This window comes from Antechinus flavipes, chromosome 2 (assembly GCF_016432865.1).
Source record: "Antechinus flavipes isolate AdamAnt ecotype Samford, QLD, Australia chromosome 2, AdamAnt_v2, whole genome shotgun sequence".
NCBI classification, from domain to species: domain Eukaryota; kingdom Metazoa; phylum Chordata; class Mammalia; order Dasyuromorphia; family Dasyuridae; genus Antechinus; species Antechinus flavipes.
The window spans coordinates 357,084,127-357,104,993 of NC_067399.1; the positions used below are offsets into that span (position 1 = coordinate 357,084,127).

The following is a 20,867-nucleotide window of genomic DNA, read 5'->3' on the forward strand; positions in this document are numbered from 1 at the left end:
AGAGGAACAGTAAGAATTGGGAGAAGGCATGTGAGGAATTGATACATTAAAATCTCCTAACCAATTCAGACCCCTGAGTACCTCCTATACCTAGAACTTTGGACCTGGCAATCCATACGTTATACTTTTATAATGTTATTCAGGCCTTAACAAACCCTTTTTTATGAGTAGTTATAATTAAGAAAAATTTCCTCTGGGCTAATGTATTGGTAATGAACTTGGGCCATACTGAGGTAGTCTTTAGATGACAAAAGTATAGGCCATCACCAGGCTCATCCTCAAAGACTTTGACTTAACTTTAACTCTGCCAGAGGTTGTTCATGGTCTTGGTCTTCTCCCTGCCATTGTGAGGAGGAATTACTGAGTCACTGAAGTTAAAGGCATTTTTTAGAAGCTTGACTTAGATTTTCCTAAAATAATTCTAGATTTGTCTAGGAAATGTAGAATTAATCCCATGTCCCATTGATCCCTTTTTACTCAGATATAGCCATGCTCCACCACTCCCCATCCCTCATTGTGTTGCCAACCTATGATTCCCTGAGAAAGATGGGGAAGAGATTTAGCTGTTTGAAATACACCTACTTTATTTCTTACCTGTGGCCTTCCCATTCTCAGGACTATTTGAAGAAATTAATCTGGAGAAGAGAGGACTTAGGGTTTGGATATGATTAATTACTATGTTAAAATAGCCCATGTCCTACAGATATGATCCTGTTTCCTGTGGTAGATCTGGGAACCCCCAGTCTCCCCTTGGGGAAGCTCTATGGCTCATACCTGGCATCTGTCCTTCTAGGTGGACATTGATTTCTGTGAGCCCTACCCCTGCCAAAACGGAGCCCGCTGCTACAGCCTGGAGGGAGATTATTACTGTGCCTGTCCTGAAGACTACGATGGGAAGAATTGCTCCTACCCTAAAGACCACTGCAGGAATGGCTCTTGCAAAGGTGTTTGATTTCCCCCAGTCCCACAGGACACAAGCCATTTGATACAGCATGGCAGGCAGGGTTACTGACAAGGATTGAGGACGTGACAGCTTTGGGGCCAGGACTCAGGATCAAGGTCTAGTGTTATTGGATAAGTAAGCAGCAAGGCAGAAAACCTGGGTTTGCATCTATTCTCACACTTGACTAGCTATGCGATTACAAGCATATCATTTCTCTTATCTGAAGTTCAGTTTACTTATCTGGAAGTCAGAATGATAGTCCTCATACTATGAGTTAATGCTATAGAAAATGGGAATAATTACTTTTTGATATTTAGAGGAACTATGAATTCATCTATGTAGGTGCTTCTTTTATGGATATAGATTATAACCTAATACTAATAGAAGGAAGGAAGCACACAGTAGAGTCAGTAGTGCTAAGCTAGAGTCTGTTTCAGGAGAACTGGGATCTGAAGGTCCCTGCTCTGCCCTAAGCTTGCTACTTGTAAACTGAGAGGGTTAGAGTTCAGCTCTGTCACCTGCTCGGTGACAATCAAATTCCTTTTCTCCTATAACAGTAATAATAGTGCATGGTTCTCTTGCTTATAAAGCACTCTCTCCACAATAACCCTAAGAAGCACATATAGTAAAAACATTTATCCTTAAATTACAAGTAAAGAAACAGATGAAGATTCAGAGAAATCAGAGTGAATTGTCCAGTGTCATAAATGTCAGAATGAGACCTTGAAACTAGCTTTCTTAGAGACTCCAAGTCCATTACTTTTCAGAATGTACAACAAAGCCACACAAATACAACCTTGTAAAACAGGATTTTTTAACAAGTAGGAAAATTGAGCCTAAGTTCAGTAAGTGAATCTGTTGAGTCAGGGGCAGAGCCAGGATTAAAACTCCAACCTCTTGACTCCTGAGCCAGAGCTTTGTCTACTCTGGCCCTAGGGAAACAACATGACTGGGAATAAATAAAATAGAGTATTCACACTAGGGCTTATACTTTTCATCGAACGGCAGGCTTGAATTTTCTTCTCCTGCCTCTGCTTTGGGAACAGAGAGTGGACAAAAATGATGGAATGGTGTGACAGACAGAAACCTGGACAACTTCAAGACATATACCCACTGCTTCCCTCCTTCTTTTCCTCCTTATCTCATGTCCAGTAATAAACAGTTGTGAAATTGAGGTCTTCACCAACACTACGAGATTCATCTCTTCCAAGGTGTGCGGGCCCCATGGACATTGCATCAGCCAGCCTGGGGGTAATTTCACATGTACCTGTGAGAGTGGATTCACTGGAACCTACTGCCATGAGAGTGAGTCTGAGGTCCTGGTCCATTTTTTCCTCCCTTATTTTCCCTAGAACAAAAAAGCTAGAAGCTCCTATGTATTTAGAACATGAATCAATAAACTGATGGGTTAACATCTGGATCCTATTCTTCCTCTTATCATCCCCTCCAAAAAAAATCTTCTCAAAGATTCTGTATCTGCCACCTGTGATTGCGATTTCTATATAATTTTTCATATAATTTCTATATAATTGGATTTAGAATTGAATACACCTTCTGGCTACTCCAGAAGTATCCCAGTCTGTTGTTAAACATATATATATTTTTTCCTTAGAAGGACTTCTTGGGTGGATTGGGGAAAATGTCTTCTTTCTTTCTCTGTCCTATTCCAGTGACTCAGTTTTAGCTTCTTTTCCTTCACAGATATCAATGACTGCCTGGGGATGCCATGCCAAAATGGAGGTACCTGTATTGATGAAGTCGACTCCTTCCAGTGCTTCTGCCCCAGTGGCTGGGAGGGCGAGCTGTGTGACACCAGTGAGTAAAGCCTAGGCCAGATGATATATGACCTTGGCAACTCCTCCCTCTGTGCTCTGCACACACCTGCTTTCATGCAGGCTCTAATCTTCTCAGCTTGTGAGGGTCTAATTCTAATCAGCCTAATTAAATTATCTCTTCCCTTACAAGCTTCACAGTTTTGGGCAAGTCACTTCTTTTCTTATTTCTTGGTGTCTGCATCCTCAAAAGTATTTAACTTTTGTCAAATGGTGCATAACCTTTGATCCAGCAGTGTTACTGCTGGGCTTATATCCCAAAGAGATAGTAAAGAAGGGAAAGGGACCTGTATGTGCCAAAATGTTTGTGGCAGCCCTGTTTGTAGTGGCTAGAAACTGGAAATTGAGTGCCCATCAATTGGAGAATGGCTAGGTAAATTATGGTATATGAATGTTATGGAATATTATTGTTCTATAAGAAATGACTAGCAGGATGATTTCAAAGAGACTTGGAGAGACATACATGAACTGATGCTAAGTGAAATGAGCAGAACCAGGAGATCATTATACACTTCAACAACAATACTATATGACAATCAATTCTGATGGAAGTGGCTATCTTTGCTAATGCAAAGATCCAAATCAGTTCCAGTTGATCAATAATGAACAGAATCAGCTACCAACGAAAGAACACTGCGAAATGAGTATGGACTACAACATAACAATTACACTCTTTCTATTATTGTTTGCTTGCATTTTTTGTTTTTCTTCCCAAATTATTTTTACCTTCTTTCTAAATCTGATTTTTCTTGTGTAGCAAGACAACTGTATAAATATGTATACAATATATTGTTTTTAACATATTTAACATGTATAGGACTACCTGCCATATAGGGGAGGGGATGGAGGGAAGGAGGGGAAAAGTTGGAACAGAAGTTTTCACAAGGGTCAATGTTGAAAAATTACCTATGTATATGTTTTGTCAATAAAAAGCTATAATAAAAAATTAACTTTTAAAATAATAGCTTCTTATTTTCAAAATACATACAAAGATAGTTTTCAGCATTCATCTCCCTCCCTTTCCTCTACCCCCTACTCCTAGACAGCAAGTAATTCAGTAAAGATTAAACATGTGCAATTTTTCTATACATACTTCCACAATTATGCTGCACAGAAAAATCAGATCAAAAAGGAAAAAAAAAATGAAAGAGAACAAAATGCAAGCAAACAACAACAAAAAAGGTGAAAATACTGTGTTGTGACCCACATTTGGTTCCCACAGTCTTTCTGGGTGCAGATGGCTCTCTCCATCACAAGTCCAAGAGTCAAGTCCCTTCACAGTTGATCATCACATAACATTTAACTTTTTAAAGCTGACATATCAAAATTGGAGCTTTGGGGGGTACATATAGTCTCTCAAATAGCTTTCCCCAATCATTTCTTCATCTTTGACATTAACAACAGATAGTATGACTATAAGAGCACATATAAGAGAATATTTTCATGACTTCATTTACCATAATCTGAAGCAGAAGCCTTTTTGTCCCCAGAAGAAATCAAAACATCTCAGAATTCAGGCACTGGGATGTCAGCAGAAAGGCCCTTTAAATCAAGACTTAGATTTTTTCCACTCACAATCTTTTTTGTCTGAGAAATTTTTAGGTATATATAGTATGTACATATAATATAGTATATATTATATACTATATAGTATATAAACTATATAAATATAGTATATATATAAATACATATATATAGTATATATGTACTATAGTATATAGTATATATAGTATATAAAATAGATGTAGAAATTAAATATGATAATTATTGATAATAAGTCATAATTTCAAAACTCCCACATTCAATTATGAGACCCCATATGGGATTCCACAGTTCAAGAAGCTGGAATTTAGACTGAATGTAAATTCAGAGTATATTTTTCATCTTAAAATGAAAACAAACTTCTAGTACCTGTAAACATTCAATTTTTAATTAATTTCAGTGAGTTACTCTAGATATAGATTATATTTGGAGTATAATAGTAGAAGATGATTGAACTGCTTCATTTTTCCTTCTGTCCCATTTCATTCACTTTGAATATTATTAATAACCTTGTTACTTGCTACAAAGTCATTTCCCCACATTGGGAAAAACAATCCATCCACTTCCTTATAAATTGTTGAATAAGAAGGAAGCTTCTTTTGTGACAACTCAGGCAGTTCATATTTACTCAATTATCTGTCGAACACTGTGCTTGATGTTCTTGGGGAATACATCAGAAAGTAAGGGTAGGTACAGAGAAGCATGAGGAGCCAGACATGAGAAATCACTTTACCTTTTCCTGTAGAAGACCAAGATACAAATTGTGGCTTGCCATTTTCTTACCAGTGTGACCTTGGAGAGCATATCTATGTCTAACCTCTGTTGAATGAAAAGATGGTATCCTATATCATCAGCAATGCCCCTTCTAGCTGTTTTCTAAGCTTATTCCTGAGCTCATTAGTTTTGTGTTGATGTTAAAATGAATGATGATGTTAGAGCTATAAGGAATTTAGAAGCGGCATAGAATTGTGAAATACACTAAATTTAAAATTAGACATTATGCTCATTTTCATATCTATACTTTTATTTATTCTGTTTACTCTGCCTGGAGAATTCTCCCCATTTTTCTCTATTATAAAAATCTTATCATTTCAGGCCCATTTCAACTTCCATCTCTTCCAGGAAGTCTTGCTCAGTGTCCACTGATCCCTTCTTCAGCTGATATATTCCTCATTGTTTGTACCACATAATTGAATTATGACCTGCCTTTTTGTTCATTGCTCTACATATCCTTCCCCAAAACTAGTAGCTCTCTCCAGGGCAGTGAATGAGTCTTCTTATCTTTCTCCATGGAATAACCAGCACAGAGAACATAAGACTTAAAATTAGAATGTGCTTCCGTTAGAGAGTGGAAGAGACCTTAGAGAACTTTGGGAAACTGAAACTCCCAAAGAAAAAAAGATTTATGTACAGGGTCACACAGTAAATTAGTGGCAGAACCACAGCTAGAACCTAGATTTTTTTTGGCTCAAAGCCATCCACTTATGTGATAACTTAGTGAATTTAATGCATTTATGATTAAGAATTGGTATTTAACAGGACAATGTTGACATTAACAGGATTGCTTAAAGATGCTGATGTGAAAGACAGTAAAGAAATCAACTCTTCCATTAAACCCCCAACAAATAAGAACTTCAGAAATACTAGTATAGGAATCATAAGGTTTTCTGCATTGGATAATGCAGAACTATATATCAAAAGATATTTTCTAGCAGGAGTGGATTGAGCTGTCTTACCGAGGAAGTTAGCACATCTTCAGGCAAGAATGGAAGCCAGTGAAAGGTGTTAAGGAATACTGTCAGAGGAGCCAGCTTAAATTTATATAACTCTGGAGACCAGTTGAGCTGGGAATTAGAGCAATACCAGAGAAATTTCAGTGTGTGTATAGATAAGTGGGCCAGAAGCAGGAGGTAAAGACAGAAGATATGCCAGGGAAACCAGCAAAAGTTTTCACAAATAGACCTAAAATCAGCCATTTCTCTGAGAAGATCAAGCTCTAATAAACAAGACCAGATTCTGGCCCTGGCTGATTAGAAGAGATTCGAGGATGGAACCAACTCCAGTGGATAATTATGAAGGGAGATTGGCCAGTCTGTGCATTCCTTGGAGCCCTGGAAACCATAATAGAAAGACAGAGCCAATTTGGTATCCAGGCACTGGCATCAGGGATATTGTGCAAAAAGCCTTAAGCCAGTATAATATCAAGAATCCCAATGGGGCCTCTCAGTGCCAAAGTAAAGAATGGAAAAAAACTGATTTTAGCCAGGGCCGGCCAGAATCTAAAATAGATCACCAGAAATTGAGATTGAGAACCTAATACTGCCACTTCATCTAGGGGACAGGACAAACAAGATCTATTCAACCCATTTTTAAGAGTGTAAAAGGCCAGTGCACAAAATTGCAGTGCAAGAACTGATGCTAGAAATATGAGTATACAGAAGAAGAAATCAAATACAGTGTAGAAAGTTGAGTGAATCTTAAAGAAAATCCAGAATAAGAGTATATAATTCCACAGTATCCTCAGAAGAGAAAATGGCTTCAAGGACTACTAGAGTGGATGAAATAAATAAAATAAGAGATAAAATTTAATTAGAATTTGAAAGGAGAAATCTGAAAAGCTTAAAACAGAAAGTAGGAAGCTTTTACCAAGGTAATAGACTCCTTAAAAATAGAATGGAGCAAGTACAACTCTATGAAGCATCAAGAAATAATAAAATTGTTGGAAATACTGAAAAATATAGGAAAAGGTTGGGGAAAATGAAGAAAATAGCTAATGTTTTCAAAAATAGCTAATCTGAAAAAGAAGACAAGGAATGAGAATATAAGAATTATCAAACTTTCTGAAAACCATGATTTTGAAAAAACCCTGACTATTAAAGTTCATAAAATGGTAAGTGAAGACTGCCCAGATCTTTAAGAATTAGAGAACAAAGTGATGCCATTGGTGACCTTCAAAAAAGAAATTCTAAACTAATATCATCCAGGAATAGCATAGATAAAATGTAGAACTTCCAAGTCAGTAAAAATACTGCAAGTAGTGAAAAGGTTTGAGTACCAAAGACTCAATCAGGATTATGCAAGACTTAGCCCCAACCACCTTAAAGAATAGAAAATCTTGAAATATGAAAATTTAAAAGAGAAATTATAAAGACTTGCAATAAGAATAACTTTCACCCTGCAAAATAAGGATTGGGGTAAGATGGAGTGGAAATGGATCTTTAATAGAATGGAGAGCTTTCAGAAATTGCTTTTTAAAATTTTAAGTAAAATCTTACAAATACAAATCCTAGAGATGAGAGAAACATAGGTTAAATACATCTGAGCAACTGAAAAAGGTTAAGTAATGATGAAGTCTACAATATTTTGATCCAATGAGAGAGAATGTCACTACCTCTTTAGGAGTCACAAAAGTAATTAAATAAAATAGAGTTCAGGTATTGATTTTGTTGAATTTTGTTTAATTTTTTAAAGAAGGGAAAAGAGAAGAGATATTACATATTATGAAAGGAATTAGGTAGAAGAGGGAGGAACTTATTAGTTTGCATTAGTTGGACATTAGAGAAAAAGATATAAACAAAAGAAGGATTGTAGAGAAGCAAGCATCTCATTAACTTCCTCTTATTTTAACCAGAGGATGGTTACACACACCACACACACACCACACACCACATACCCACACCACACACACACACACACACACACACACACAGACACACACACACACATTTTAATGTAGAAATCCATTAAACAGGGAAAGAGTTTGTGGGAGAATAGATCTTACAGGGAAGACTAGTCAAAACTAAAATAAATTTCAATTTCAGAAGGTTGATCATGTAAGGAATGATTGAGAACAATAAAAAACAGAGATTAGGGTTTTGTAAAGGGAAGAAAGGAAAAGTTTGAAGAGAGGACTTCAGTTATAGATTCAGTGATAAACAGATTGCTTCTTTCTTCCTTGAAAAGGCAGGAAAAAAAGGAAAGGTATAATTGGGTAATAATGGAATGAAATTATACAATTAATAATAACAGTAATTGTAAATGAAATTAATTCACATAAAACAAAGAGGAGAGTAATAGAATGAAAAGATAGCATTCAATAATGTTATTTATAAGAAATATACTTACATTTTTAAGTTTCACATAGAATTAAAACAAAGTGCTAAAACAAAATTTATTTTGCTTCAAATAAACTAAAAACAGAGGTAGCCATCATCTCACAGGTATGACCTAAATAACATCCTTTATGAATATAAAATAGAATTAAGGTATTAGATTTGGTAGATAGTGTGCCTGGAGAACCATGGACAGAGGTTTGCAGTATTGTACTGAGGGCAGCAACAAAAAAACATACAAAGAGAAAAGCAAGAAAGCAAAATGGCTGTCCAATGAGGCTTTACAAATAGCCAAGGAAAGAAGGAAAGACAAAATTGCAGAGAACAAGGAGGGAGAAGATATTCTTAAATGAACAGTGCAAAGAAATAAAAGGAAACAGTAGAATGAGAAAGATGAGATTTCTTTTAAGAAAATGAGCAATATCAAGAGAAAGTTCCTGCAAAAATAGACATAATAAAAGCCAAAAATGCTAAGGATTTAAGAAAAGCAGAAATGCTTTAAGAGGTGGTGGCAAAAATACACACAAGAACTATATGAGAAAGATCTTAAATTTTTTTAAATTTAAAATTAAAAAAAAAGATCTTAACAACACTAATAATCACCATGATGATCTAGCCAGACATCCTACTATTTAAAACCTTATAGAAATGATATTGTTAAAGTGCTATATTCAGTATGGCAACAAATTGGAAAAGATTGGTTTTCCTAAAGAAGGATAATGCCAAGAAATGTTCAAATTACCAAATATTGTGCTCGATTCACACATCAGTAAGATTATGCTTAATCTTATTCAGGCTAGTATTCAGCAATATGTGAACCAAGAATTGCCAGAAGAGTTAGCTGGTTTTCAAAAAGGTAGAGAAACTAGAGATCAAAAAACCAATAATCTCTGTGTTATGGGGAAAGCAAGAGAGTTCCAGAAAAACATCTACTTTTCCTTCATTGACTACATAACTAAAGCATTTGACTGTATGCATCACAACAAAATGTGACAAGTCCTTAAAAGATGGGAATAGCTGATCCATCTAACTTTGTCTCCTAGGTAGAATTGTTAGAATTGAACAAGTGATTTAAGGTTAGAAGAGGAAAATGATAAGATTGTATATTGTTACCATATTTATTTAATATTTTGCATAGTATATCGTAAAATTCTGGGCTGGATAAATCAAAATTTGGAATTAAGGTTGTCAAATATCAACAATCTCAAATATGCAGATAATACCACTTTAAGACAGAAATAAAGAGAAATTATAAAGTTAGTTGATAAGGATGAAAAAAGAAAAGAAAAATTGATTTGAAATAACAAAAAAACAAAGACCTTGGTAACAGTCTTGATCCTATTGGCAAATAAAGGAAGAAGAAATGGAAACAGTGTCAAATTTCAAATTCTTGTGCTCAAAGATCACTGTAGATGTTAAATGTAGTTACAAAATTAATAGATGCTTGCTTCTAGGGAAAAAAGCCATGGCAAATCTGGACAGCATACTGAAAAAGCAGAGACATCATCTTGTTGACAAAGATCTATATAGTTAACACAATGGTTGAGAAAGAGTGAAGGCAAAAAACATAAAGAGGACAGCAGAGGATGGGATGAATAAATATTATCATGAAAACAATGAACATGAACTTGGACAGAATTTGAGAAATAGTGGAGGATAAAAAGATCTTGGCATACTCTGATCCTTGGGGTCACAAAGAGTCACAGTTGAATGAATGAACATTATTAATCATCTCAGACAAAATAATAGTAAAAATGGAACACTGAAACTTAAGGTGTACCATAACTGACAAAATAACATTCAATATATATGTACCAAATGTCAGTTTCTTAGAACTTGGAGGTAAAAATTGAACTACAAGAAGAAATAGATAGCAAAACTAATATTTGGTGACATTTTTCCCCTTTCATACTTCTAGACAAAAGTAACAAAATTATATATAAGGGGAAAAAGTTAAGTACGGGAATAGAATTTTAGAAAAATGAAATTTACTAGACCTCAGGTGATAATTGAAAGGGAAAATTAACCATGTTTACAGACATAAAAACTTCATTACAATTTAATCAAACAAATATAAAGAGATTTTTAGAATTAAATGAGAATTGAATATAACAATTAAAAACAGCTAACAAACATTTAGCTAATCTGATTTCTTTAAAAAAGCAAATTGCTAGTTCAAAAATGGAAAGATAATTCACAACATGAGAAAATAAAGGAAATTATTTTGATCTCATGACAATAAAATCGATTAGTAAATGATGAACATTCATATGTCCATATGAGCAGAAAATATAAAAAATACTCATAAACAGTTAAAAAAAGAAAATGTAATTAACCCAACCTCTGATAAAGAAATTGAAGATGCTATAAAGGAATGCTTCCCCCAAAACAAAATAAATGAAAACAAAAAACAACCCAAGATCCAATAAGTTTGAGTGAATGCTATCAACCATTCAGGAGAATTAATTGTAATATTAGATAAAATGTTTACAAAAATAAGCAAAATAGGGATCTTACTAGATTCTTTCTATTAGATAAACATGCCCCTATTTACTTCAACCGGGGAGACACAAACCAGAAAAATAAAACTGTAGACCAGTGATCCTAATAAATTGGTACAAAATTATTGAATACAGTATTAGTGAAATTATATACTATGACCAGTTTAGATTTTGCACAAGGAATACAAAGTTGGTTCAGTGTTACAGAAACTAAATATGGACCACATTATATACAAAATCTATACTATTCCCTTTATTTTAATAACATTTTAAAACTAAGAACAAATAGAACATTCCTCAATATAAATTAGTGAGGAAACCTCTATTAAGGTTTTTGGTAAAGAATATAAATTTTTTTTTGCAAAGAATATAAATCAAGACAGTCTCTTTAAGCAGCTCATAAAGGGAGGTGACACATAACAGAAGATTTCAGTTTCAGACCAAATCTTTGTATGCCGTGGCAAAAGAGATCAAAATGCCTCTTTTTTAGTGTCATTTCCATTAATAAACGTCATTTGATTTAAACCATTTGATGATGCCAGAGATTTTGGCATTGACACTTTTATTTCTGGATGTTCTATAGTTATGACTTGTGAGAAGTTGGGAGCTACAGCACAGCTGTAAAGTCATTTATTGTATCTCTGTAAGGATTTCTTAGTCATAGAATACAGGAGACTGGCTGAAAACAAGGGCAATAAACTAGCTTACTACTATCCCAGAGCGCTTGGTTTTATCAAGTTGGTGATGATGGAGGTGGGAAGCCCCTTCCTTCTTCACAAGGGTCGTCTCCCCAAAAGTTAGCTAAAGGTGCTGGGTGGCTAGCATCCATGCTGTTATTAGAACTTGGGTACAGGAGCCTAATTTGTTTCCACAGGGATATAAGCAGTGATAATTTGATTGCTATGCCATATACTACCTGCCTGTCTCTTCCTGTTTCATAGAGGCTAGCTTGTCTGCCTCATTGGTGGCAGCTGGTCATTAGTGTGGGTGATGGCTGATGGGATGAAGTATCCTTTATCAAAAGAAATTCCCCTGGATGATGATTATGAAGATCCTGGCTGAGAATAGGGCCAGTGATCTGCAATATGGCAGCTGTTATCAATCTAAGATCAAGCACTGACATCATCTTTAGTGGCAAAATATTGAAAGCCTTTCCAATAAGATAAATACTAAAGTAAGGATACCCATTGCTACGATTGTTAACTTGATATAGAAAAATTATTTGTGACATCATTAAGACAAAAAAAAGGAATTCAGGGAATAAGTATGGTCAAAGAAGAAGTAAAAATATTCTTTAAAAAAAAATGACATTGTTTAGACCTAGAGTCAACTAAAATTTAACTGAAATAATTAACAGTTCAAATAAGTAATAAGATATAAAGTAAATCCACAAATATCATTAGTCTTTCTATGTATTACTAATAAAATTCAGCAGCAAGATACAGAAAAAAAATTCTATTCAACTTTAGAATGTAATTATATAAATAAAAAATTATAAAATATTCCTTAAAAATATATAAACAAATTAATTGGAGAGCTATCTACTTAGGTTGAATAATGCCAAAATAATAAAAAAATTAAAAACTACCCAATTTGTTATAGATTCATTCATCAGAGGACTCTTTTAGCAAAAGAGAAAATATAATTGCAGTATTCATCTGGAATAACTGAAGATCAAACATCTCAAGACAAATATTGGGGAAATAAAGAAAGAAATATCAGATGTCAAACTCCACTACTCAATAGTAATTACTAAAACTATTTGGTAGTGGTCACATAATAGAAAAATAGTGGAATGAGTAGGTATCCAAGATCCAGAAACAAATGAATACAGTAGTAAAATGTTCATTAAAACCCAAAATACCAACTACTGGGATAAAGAATTGTTCTTCAGCAAAATTAGCTGGTAGTACTAGAAAAGCAGTCTGACAAAAATTAGGCTTAGACCAAGCATTATAACCTAGGTTCATGAACTTTTTAAAAAAAAATTCATAGCTGTTTCAATATAAATAAATTCTTTTGTAATTTTTTGCATTTTATTTTATGCATTTAAAAATAATATTCTGAGGCTTTATTGGATTGCCAAAAGAGTAGGATGTATGATACAAAAAAGGTTAAAAATCTCATATTAGTTATTGTAGGAAGCTCTAAATGGATGCAAAGTCTATACATAAAAGTCATATCATAAACCAGAGTCAGGGAAGAAGATAACTCTTACAATCTTGGAATAAGGAAAGAGTTTGTGACCTAACATGATGAAAAAGGATCACAAGATAAATAGACAATTCTGAATATGTAAAATTGAAAAGGTTTTGCACAAACAAAATTAATAAAGTTAAAATCAAAATGAAAATCACTTAACTGGGGAAAAATCTTTGAAGCAAACTTTTTCTATAAATGTTTGAAATACAAGATATATAGGGAATTTGTAGAAGTATTTAACATGAACATTACACAATAAATTGTCAAAGAATAGGAAGAGGTTTTTCTTTTTTTGTCTTTGTGATGACCGTGTATTTCAAAATCAGCTGGAGTCAGGAAGTCAGGATAAGGGAAAATCCTTGATCTTTATTCTTTGCAGAGGTGAAGGGGAATGGCATATGAAGTGAGAGTAATCCCAACACAAATCCAGCTAGCAGTGCCTCTGGCTCTCACACTCCACCCACCAAATCCACTATGCAATCTCCTGTACAACATATCAGACTTGCACAGAGAGTGGGCCTGGCCATTCTTTCTCCAAGCATATATTAATAGAGTATTGTCGAATTGCTAATTAGCCTCAAGTACTTGGGACTTCAGACTCAAGAGCTTCAGCCCATTACATGTTTTTGTCTGTCTCTTGTCTCTTTCTATCCCTTCCTCCCTCCCTCACCCGTTTCTCTCCCTTTTTTTTTTTAAAGAAAAAAATCCAGCAGTGTTTCTATTGGGTCTATATCCCAAAGAGATCATAAAAGAGGGAAAAGAACTTACGTGTGCAAAAATATTGTAGCAGGCTTTTTTGTAGTGGCAAGGTATATGTCCAGAATTTTTAAAAACCACACAAACTTATAATTTCATTGGCACACACTCTCTCATTACAAATGATTCATACATAAATAGGTCATGGGTGCAAAGAAGCTAATATGCTAACATATGTATAACCTTTGTTAATGAAAAACAGAAGCAGCCATAATGATTAAAATACATTCAGTTACTGATAACTAGTTGTGCCATAAGGGGCATTATCCAAAGAGAAATCATGCTGCAGAGAAAAGCTATAGATACACACACAATGAGAAAATAAACTGCCGCAAGGTTAACGCATGCATGTTTAATACTGGAAAAGCACAGCCCTCCAATATTTCTCCATGTTTGTTATAAAAGTCCTCTGCACTCAACTAAAATTAAAATGACCCTCTCTGGAGGGTCTCAGGATCTGTCAGAGTCAAGATTATTCAAAGTTCTTGGTCGTTAGGGGGAGAAGTGAAGGAGGCAGGCAAACTGCCACACAGCTTGCCAGAGATGTATCCTTGATTCTAGAGTCTGGAGTCTCCAGCTTCTCTCATCCTCTTCCTACAGTGCCTCTGACTTCTCTCTCTCCAGCTCGCCAATGCTTGCCTATGATTTTCTTACCACCAAATATTCAGCAAGCACCAATCATGAGGAGAGCCATCACATTACCATATCATCTAAATATATGTCTATAGAGCTATTGTCTCACATCCAATAGATAATTAGCCTTAAGTGCTCTCCTGTCTGATTCAAGCACACCTTTTTAGAGTTTCAGTCCTCTACATCGCTTGCTTTTTTTTATTTTAGAACACAGGTGGTCATGCCCTCCCTGACTTCTCAGGGAGGTGAGAACCTCAAAAAGAAGGTGGTCATGCCCTCCCTGACTTCTTAAGAAAGGAGGTTAAAACACCAAAAAGGAGGTGATCATGACCCCCCTGACTTCTCAGGAAAGAAGGTGAAAGCACTAAAAAGGAGAAGATCACACCCTCCCTGATTTCTCAGGAAGAGAGATGAAAAATACCAAAGGGAAGTGGGGAGTCAAACCAGATATTATTAGTGGGTTTCTGGGCTGAAGGGTCTTATTAGAAACAGTATATACAAATTCATTAGCATGGGAGTTATTACACAAGCATATAGCAATAAAGCACAGGCTAATAGTGATGACTCTCCCCACAGCCGGTGCAGGCTCAATGTGGTGTAACAAACATGAATTGTATATGCAAGTAGTGATATGACAAACAATATGAATCAACATGGTATTGTAAAAGATTTCCAGAAGTCCTAGAAGGAGGGTATGTAAATAACAATCACACATACGCCTCCTTCAGCAGCCAAGAGACCAAAACCAAACTATTATCTATTACTTTATGTGTCTGGGAATCCAATGATCTCTGCAAGTTTTTGAAGTCCTGCAACAGTCTTATTACTACTTTCTGGATCTTTCCATGTCACCTGGAGATTACTAAAGATAGTGGAGCTGCTCGCACTGGACACTGCCTTTTTGGTGGGTTATAAAACCTGTCTGCCAGAGCCAGTGCATCTTGGTCAAAAATCAAGAAGTTAATTGTATAAAGAGCTAAATTTTGAAGTTCTCCTGTGGCTCCCCCTTTCTATTGTTTTTTAAAGGAGTGTTGTGATGTCTGTTTCTCCTCCCTACTATTGCCTGTCCTTAAGGATTGAAGGGTAGACTAGTGGTGTGTAAAATCTTATACTATGCACAAAAGTGTACAAAATGTTTAGAAGTATATGCAGATCCATTATCTGTTTTTATTGCTTGTGGCACATCCATAATTGCAAATGCTTGTATAAGGAATTCAGTGACCACTTGGGCTGTCTCTTTTGCTGCTGGCATTGCAAAAGTAAATCCTGAAAAGGTATCTATTACAACATGGATAAAAGGCAGATGACCAAAAGATTTATAATGGGTCAAATTTGCCATTTGCCAAATTTCATTGGTCTCAAACCACAAGGGTTCTTCCCTGAAGGGAGTGTAAGGGTGTGGAAAGGAAGGCAAGCTGTAGGGGGTTTTACTATGCTCCTACCTTCCTTTTTCATTATCCCATATTGCAAATATAAACCTCGAGAAGCCTGATGATATTTAGATTGAGATTCTTGGGCTGCCTAAAATAAAGGCATATTGGGTGACATTGTTAAAAGGCTATATACCTTTAAATTACCATCAAAAATAGGACCTGGAAATCCAGTATGTGAGTGGACATGCAAGATATAAATCTTACTTGGATGCTTTCTCACTTGCTCTTGAAGTTCCTTAAAGAGCTGATATATATTGGAAGCTGCAAATTTTATTTGGGCTGTGGCAATTCTTTGTACCACACCTACTGAATAGGCCGAATCAGATATTATATTTATATCTTCTGGATAATAAGTAAGAGCTAGAATGATTGCATACAATTCATTCAGCTGAGTGATCTGAAAAGGAGTTCTCTCTTGACTGACTACTCTCTTGATAATTAAGGCACAAGAGTACATAGCACAAATGTTATATTTGGATGCATCTGTAAAGATAGTTGGTCCTTTAAGAGGAACTTTAGGAACCTTTTTTTTTTTCAAGAATCTATCGCTAATTATGTAATAGTTGGGTTCTCTTTAATGGAAACCCTTGTCTAAAATTTGGAGCCCTGGCCAATAAAATTTGCCACTCTAGGATGATTTTACAGCATACATTAATTTGTGCATTAGTATAAAAGTTGTATATCTTGTCAGGTCTTATCCCAGATAATTGTACTGCTCGCTTAATGGCCTTTAATAAAATTCTAGCCACTAATACTGGGTAAGGAGTAAGCCTTTGTTCTGGTTGTGCTGGGAAGTTCATCCACTCTATCCCACTCTCTCCTTGGTAAAGAACTGCTATGAGTGTCTCTTTCGTAGCAAAAACTTATATTTCCATGAGTTTTTGAATGGCTCTTTCAACCACATTGAATAAAAGCCAATTCAACTTCTCTCAAAGCCTCCTGAGCTTCTTTTGTAGGCTGGTGTGGTGAGTTTAAAGCAGTGTCTCCCCTTAAAATGTCATATAATGGTTGTAATTGATAGGTAGTCCAGCCTAACACTGGATGCATCCATTGGATATCTCCTATCAATATCTGAAAATAATTTAAGGTAATAATTTAAATAATTTAAGCTTTTCTGTTCTTAAGGAAAGTTTTTGTATACCTTAGGGTATACTTCATATCCTAAATATTGAAAAGGAGCATGTCTTTGAATTTTTTCTGGAGCTATATGCAATTTGTAGTTCCTTAGTGTTTTTATAGTCTTTTATAGACATGCTTCTAACATTTGTTCCTCAGGTGCACATCCCAATATGTCATCCATGTAATGTAATCACATTACTTTTGGAAATGCTTTTCTTATTGGAGTAAGAGCAACAGCAACATACATTTGGTACATAGTAGGGCTATTTTTCATTCCCTGTGGCAAGACTGTCCATTCATATCTTTTATAAGGCTCACCTAAGTTAACGCTGGGCACTGAAAAGGCAAATCTTTCCATATTTTCCTTATCTAGAGAGAGAATAGAAACAGTCCTTAATGTATATAACCCAAAGAGGCCATTCTCTAGATAATTGAGTAGGAGGTGGAAGTCCAGACTGAAGAGTTCCAATAGTTTCTATCTGTTCATTTACTTTTCTTAAATCAGTCAACATGCTCCATTTTCCAGATTTCTTTCTTACAACAAATACAGGGGAATTCCAAGGACTTAGAGAAGGTTGTAAGTATCCTTGGTCAAGTTGCTCCTATACTATATTTAATAAGGCCTGAATTTTATCAGGGCCACTGTTCTATCTACACTGATGTATCACTTTTCCATTGAATAGGAACAGGTAAGTGTGTTGGCAGGTCTTCCAACAGCAGCCCTGCCTAAAAAGCCAAAGTACTCATTTGTAATCCTAACTATTGTAAAATGTCTCTTCCCCACAGCTTGATGGGGATTTATTCAACTGCAAAAGCACTAAAAACTCCTGTTTCACCTTCAAATGCCCATCTCAAAGGGGTAGCACTAATTTCAGTTGCTATTGATCCTTCTATGACAGATATATAGGTGTCTGCCTAAATCTTTAGCCAATGACTGGGCCAGTTGGCACCTCTAATAACTGTACAATCTGCACCTGTGTCTACCAATCCTTCTAATGGTATGCCTCGTATATAGATAGTGAGCATAGATCAGTCAGCTGTCACAGCTGCTGTCCAGAATATTCCTGGATTCTTTGCTTAGAGTCACAATCTGGGCAACTATCACCAGATTGCCCCATTAGGAGTCTGTATCAGTAAACTCGATGCTACTACTTCTCCTGGTTGATAAGTCACTCATTGTCTGCCTGTATTAGTGACTGGGATATTATCTACACATTCCCCAGTTTCCCACATCAGTGTGTGGATGGACACTGTTTTGCAAGTACTCTCAGGAGGTGAAATGGTTAAGCCTAATGTGCCTGGAGGAAAGGGATCCATAGGCTGGAGAGGAACAGATTTCACCTCTCCAGGAGATAGCTCAGTAGTCCCAGCTGCATACAATTCTATTATCCCCAATTGTAATCCCTTTCTCCCATCAGATTGCTTCTTGGCTAATTGGTCATGTCTGAGTATTGAACTCCCAAAGACTCTCTGGGTGTAGTATTGGCTGCCATCATGCCCCAAGTGTTTTTTGCCTTGAGCCCCTCATTCTGTTTCCCTGAATCATTCTACATTCTGATGCCCAATGGAAGCTTCTGTTGCATTTTGGACATGGGGTTTTGGGTCTTGTTCTCCCACCCTGTTTTCTCACTGTCTTTATGCCAACATTGAGCTTTCAAATGCCCTACTTTACCACATTGAAAGCATTGACAAGTCTCTCTGGAAGTCCCTTGCCAAAAGGGACTCTGTCTTCTCATGCTTGTATCCTGGGAAGTCTGCATCATAAAAGGTATTTGTACTCACTGTGACACAGCGTCTTATATTCTCCTCTAAAGGATCATCCTTGTGTAGTCCTAGTATAATTCTTTTGCAAACTTTATTAGGATTTTCTTTAGCAAGTTATCTTATCATAATTTCTGTAACTGAATTTTCACCAATAGTTCATATGGCAGCTGTCTGTAGATGTCCCATGAAATCAGCAAAGGGTTTATTTGGACCTTGCTCTATTTTTGTGAAGGTTTCCCCCTCTATCTTGCCTTCCTGGGAAGGTGCCCCATGCTTTGATAGCAGCAGAAGCAATTTGCTCATATGCTGCTATGGGGTAGTTAATCTGTGCTGAAATGTCTGCATAAGAACCTACACCTGTTAGTTGGTCACAGGTAATTGGTGTATTAACTCCAAGTTGCCTATTTCATTGAGCTTGTATCCTATAGAGTTCACTATATTCAGAAAGCCACAAGTTTTGTCCAGATTCTAAGCTTGTCCTTGCTATAGATTTCCAGTCACTAGGGGTTAAAATTTCATAAGCCAAATTCTGTAATAACATCTTAACATAAGATGATATAGACCTATAATGAGTGTAAGCCTTTTTTAGATCTTTTGATAATTTCTAGATTAAAAGGAATGTGTCTTCTCCTTTCTTGACCTGAAGAGTTAAGCTGTTCATTCACAGGATAAATTTCTATTCTTAAATCAGCTGTATTCTACCCTTCTTCTGTGGCTTTAAGTAGTGCCTTTTGCAATAGAGTCATAGGGCAGGGGTGGTTGCTGGGGGTGGGGAAGTATTGGTGGTATCACTGCCCTTCCCACTCCTTATCCTCCTTCTACCCAGGAAGGTGAAGTTAATGGGGTAGGTCAAGAGCCTGCTCGGGTGTAGACTGAGGTGAAGCTGGGCTGTGAGAGTGAGAATCATCATACTCAACTCCCCATGCCTTTCAGAGATTTTTTTTTACTACCCTCCCCCTTCTCTTCCTCTTTTTCCTCAAGCTTCCTGGTCTGGCTGTTCTCCTTAAAACTTTTCTTTTTTCTAGAACTTGTGGGATGCTTTAAGGCCAATTGTATTATGTTGTATATATAGAATATTTCCTTAGAAAGTGGATCAGGACCAGTATCATTGTAATATTCACATAGTTGATCTCCTACTAGTTTCCAATTATCTGCCTCTATTTCTTCTTCCTTGGAGAACCAAGGGGACATGCATTGTAATGTTTCCAAGAGTCCACCAATCTGCTCTCAAGTTACAAGCAAAATCTTGCCTCTTTATTAGTCTAAGCATGCTTTTTATAGACCTCCCTCGGGGTGTGGGTGGGGGAGAATATTTTCCTAATGCCCCATTTCAACTAGAAAATGAAAGTTACTTTTAACCCTTAACAAAGTTCCCTGTTTGTCTGTTTTAATACTTACCCTGTTTCCTGGTCACAGGGACTTCTTCACTGAAATTAAGGTCCTTAGTTCACTTTGGAATGCCAAATGTAATATCTGGACTAGCTTCCTGGAGGCCAGGATCAGTCAGAGTCAGGATTAATCAAAGTTCTTAGTCTTTAGGGGGAGAAGTGAAGGAAGCAGGCAAGTTGCCTCGTGGCTTGTCAGAGATGTATCCTCGACTTTGGAGTCTGGAGTCTCCAACTTCTCTCATCCTCTTCCTTCAGCCAAGTGCCTCTGACTTCTCTCTCCCCAGCCCTCCAATCCTTGCCTATGATTTTCTCATCACCAAACATTCAGCAAGCATATATCATGAGGAGAGCCATCACATTACCATGTCATGTGAATATATGTATATGGAGCCATTATCTCATATTTAATAGATAATTAGACTTATGTGCTTTGCTGTCTGATTCAAGCACATCTTTTCAGAGTTTCAGCCCTCTACAGCAAGGAACTTGGAAATTGAGTGGATGCCCATCAGTTGGGGAATGACTGAATAAGCCATTAAATTATGGTATATGAATGTAATGGAATATTATTATTCTATAAGAAATTATGAGCAGGCTGATTTCAAAGAATCTGGAAAGAATGACATGAACTGATGCTAAGTA

General features: G+C 36.1%; 1 protein-coding gene across 2 annotated transcripts in view; it reads left to right on the top strand.

Annotated features, from left to right (window-relative positions):
- The window catches only part of JAG2 (jagged canonical Notch ligand 2), a 156,041-nt gene that overhangs the window by 104,998 nt on the left and 30,176 nt on the right, over positions 1-20,867 (top strand). For both annotated transcript variants that reach the window (XM_051978113.1, XM_051978114.1), the window contains 3 exons: positions 794-944; positions 2,096-2,248; positions 2,645-2,758. In XM_051978113.1, the coding sequence (XP_051834073.1) occupies positions 794-944; positions 2,096-2,248; positions 2,645-2,758 (418 nt within the window). The remainder of the gene's footprint in view (positions 1-793; positions 945-2,095; positions 2,249-2,644; positions 2,759-20,867) is intronic.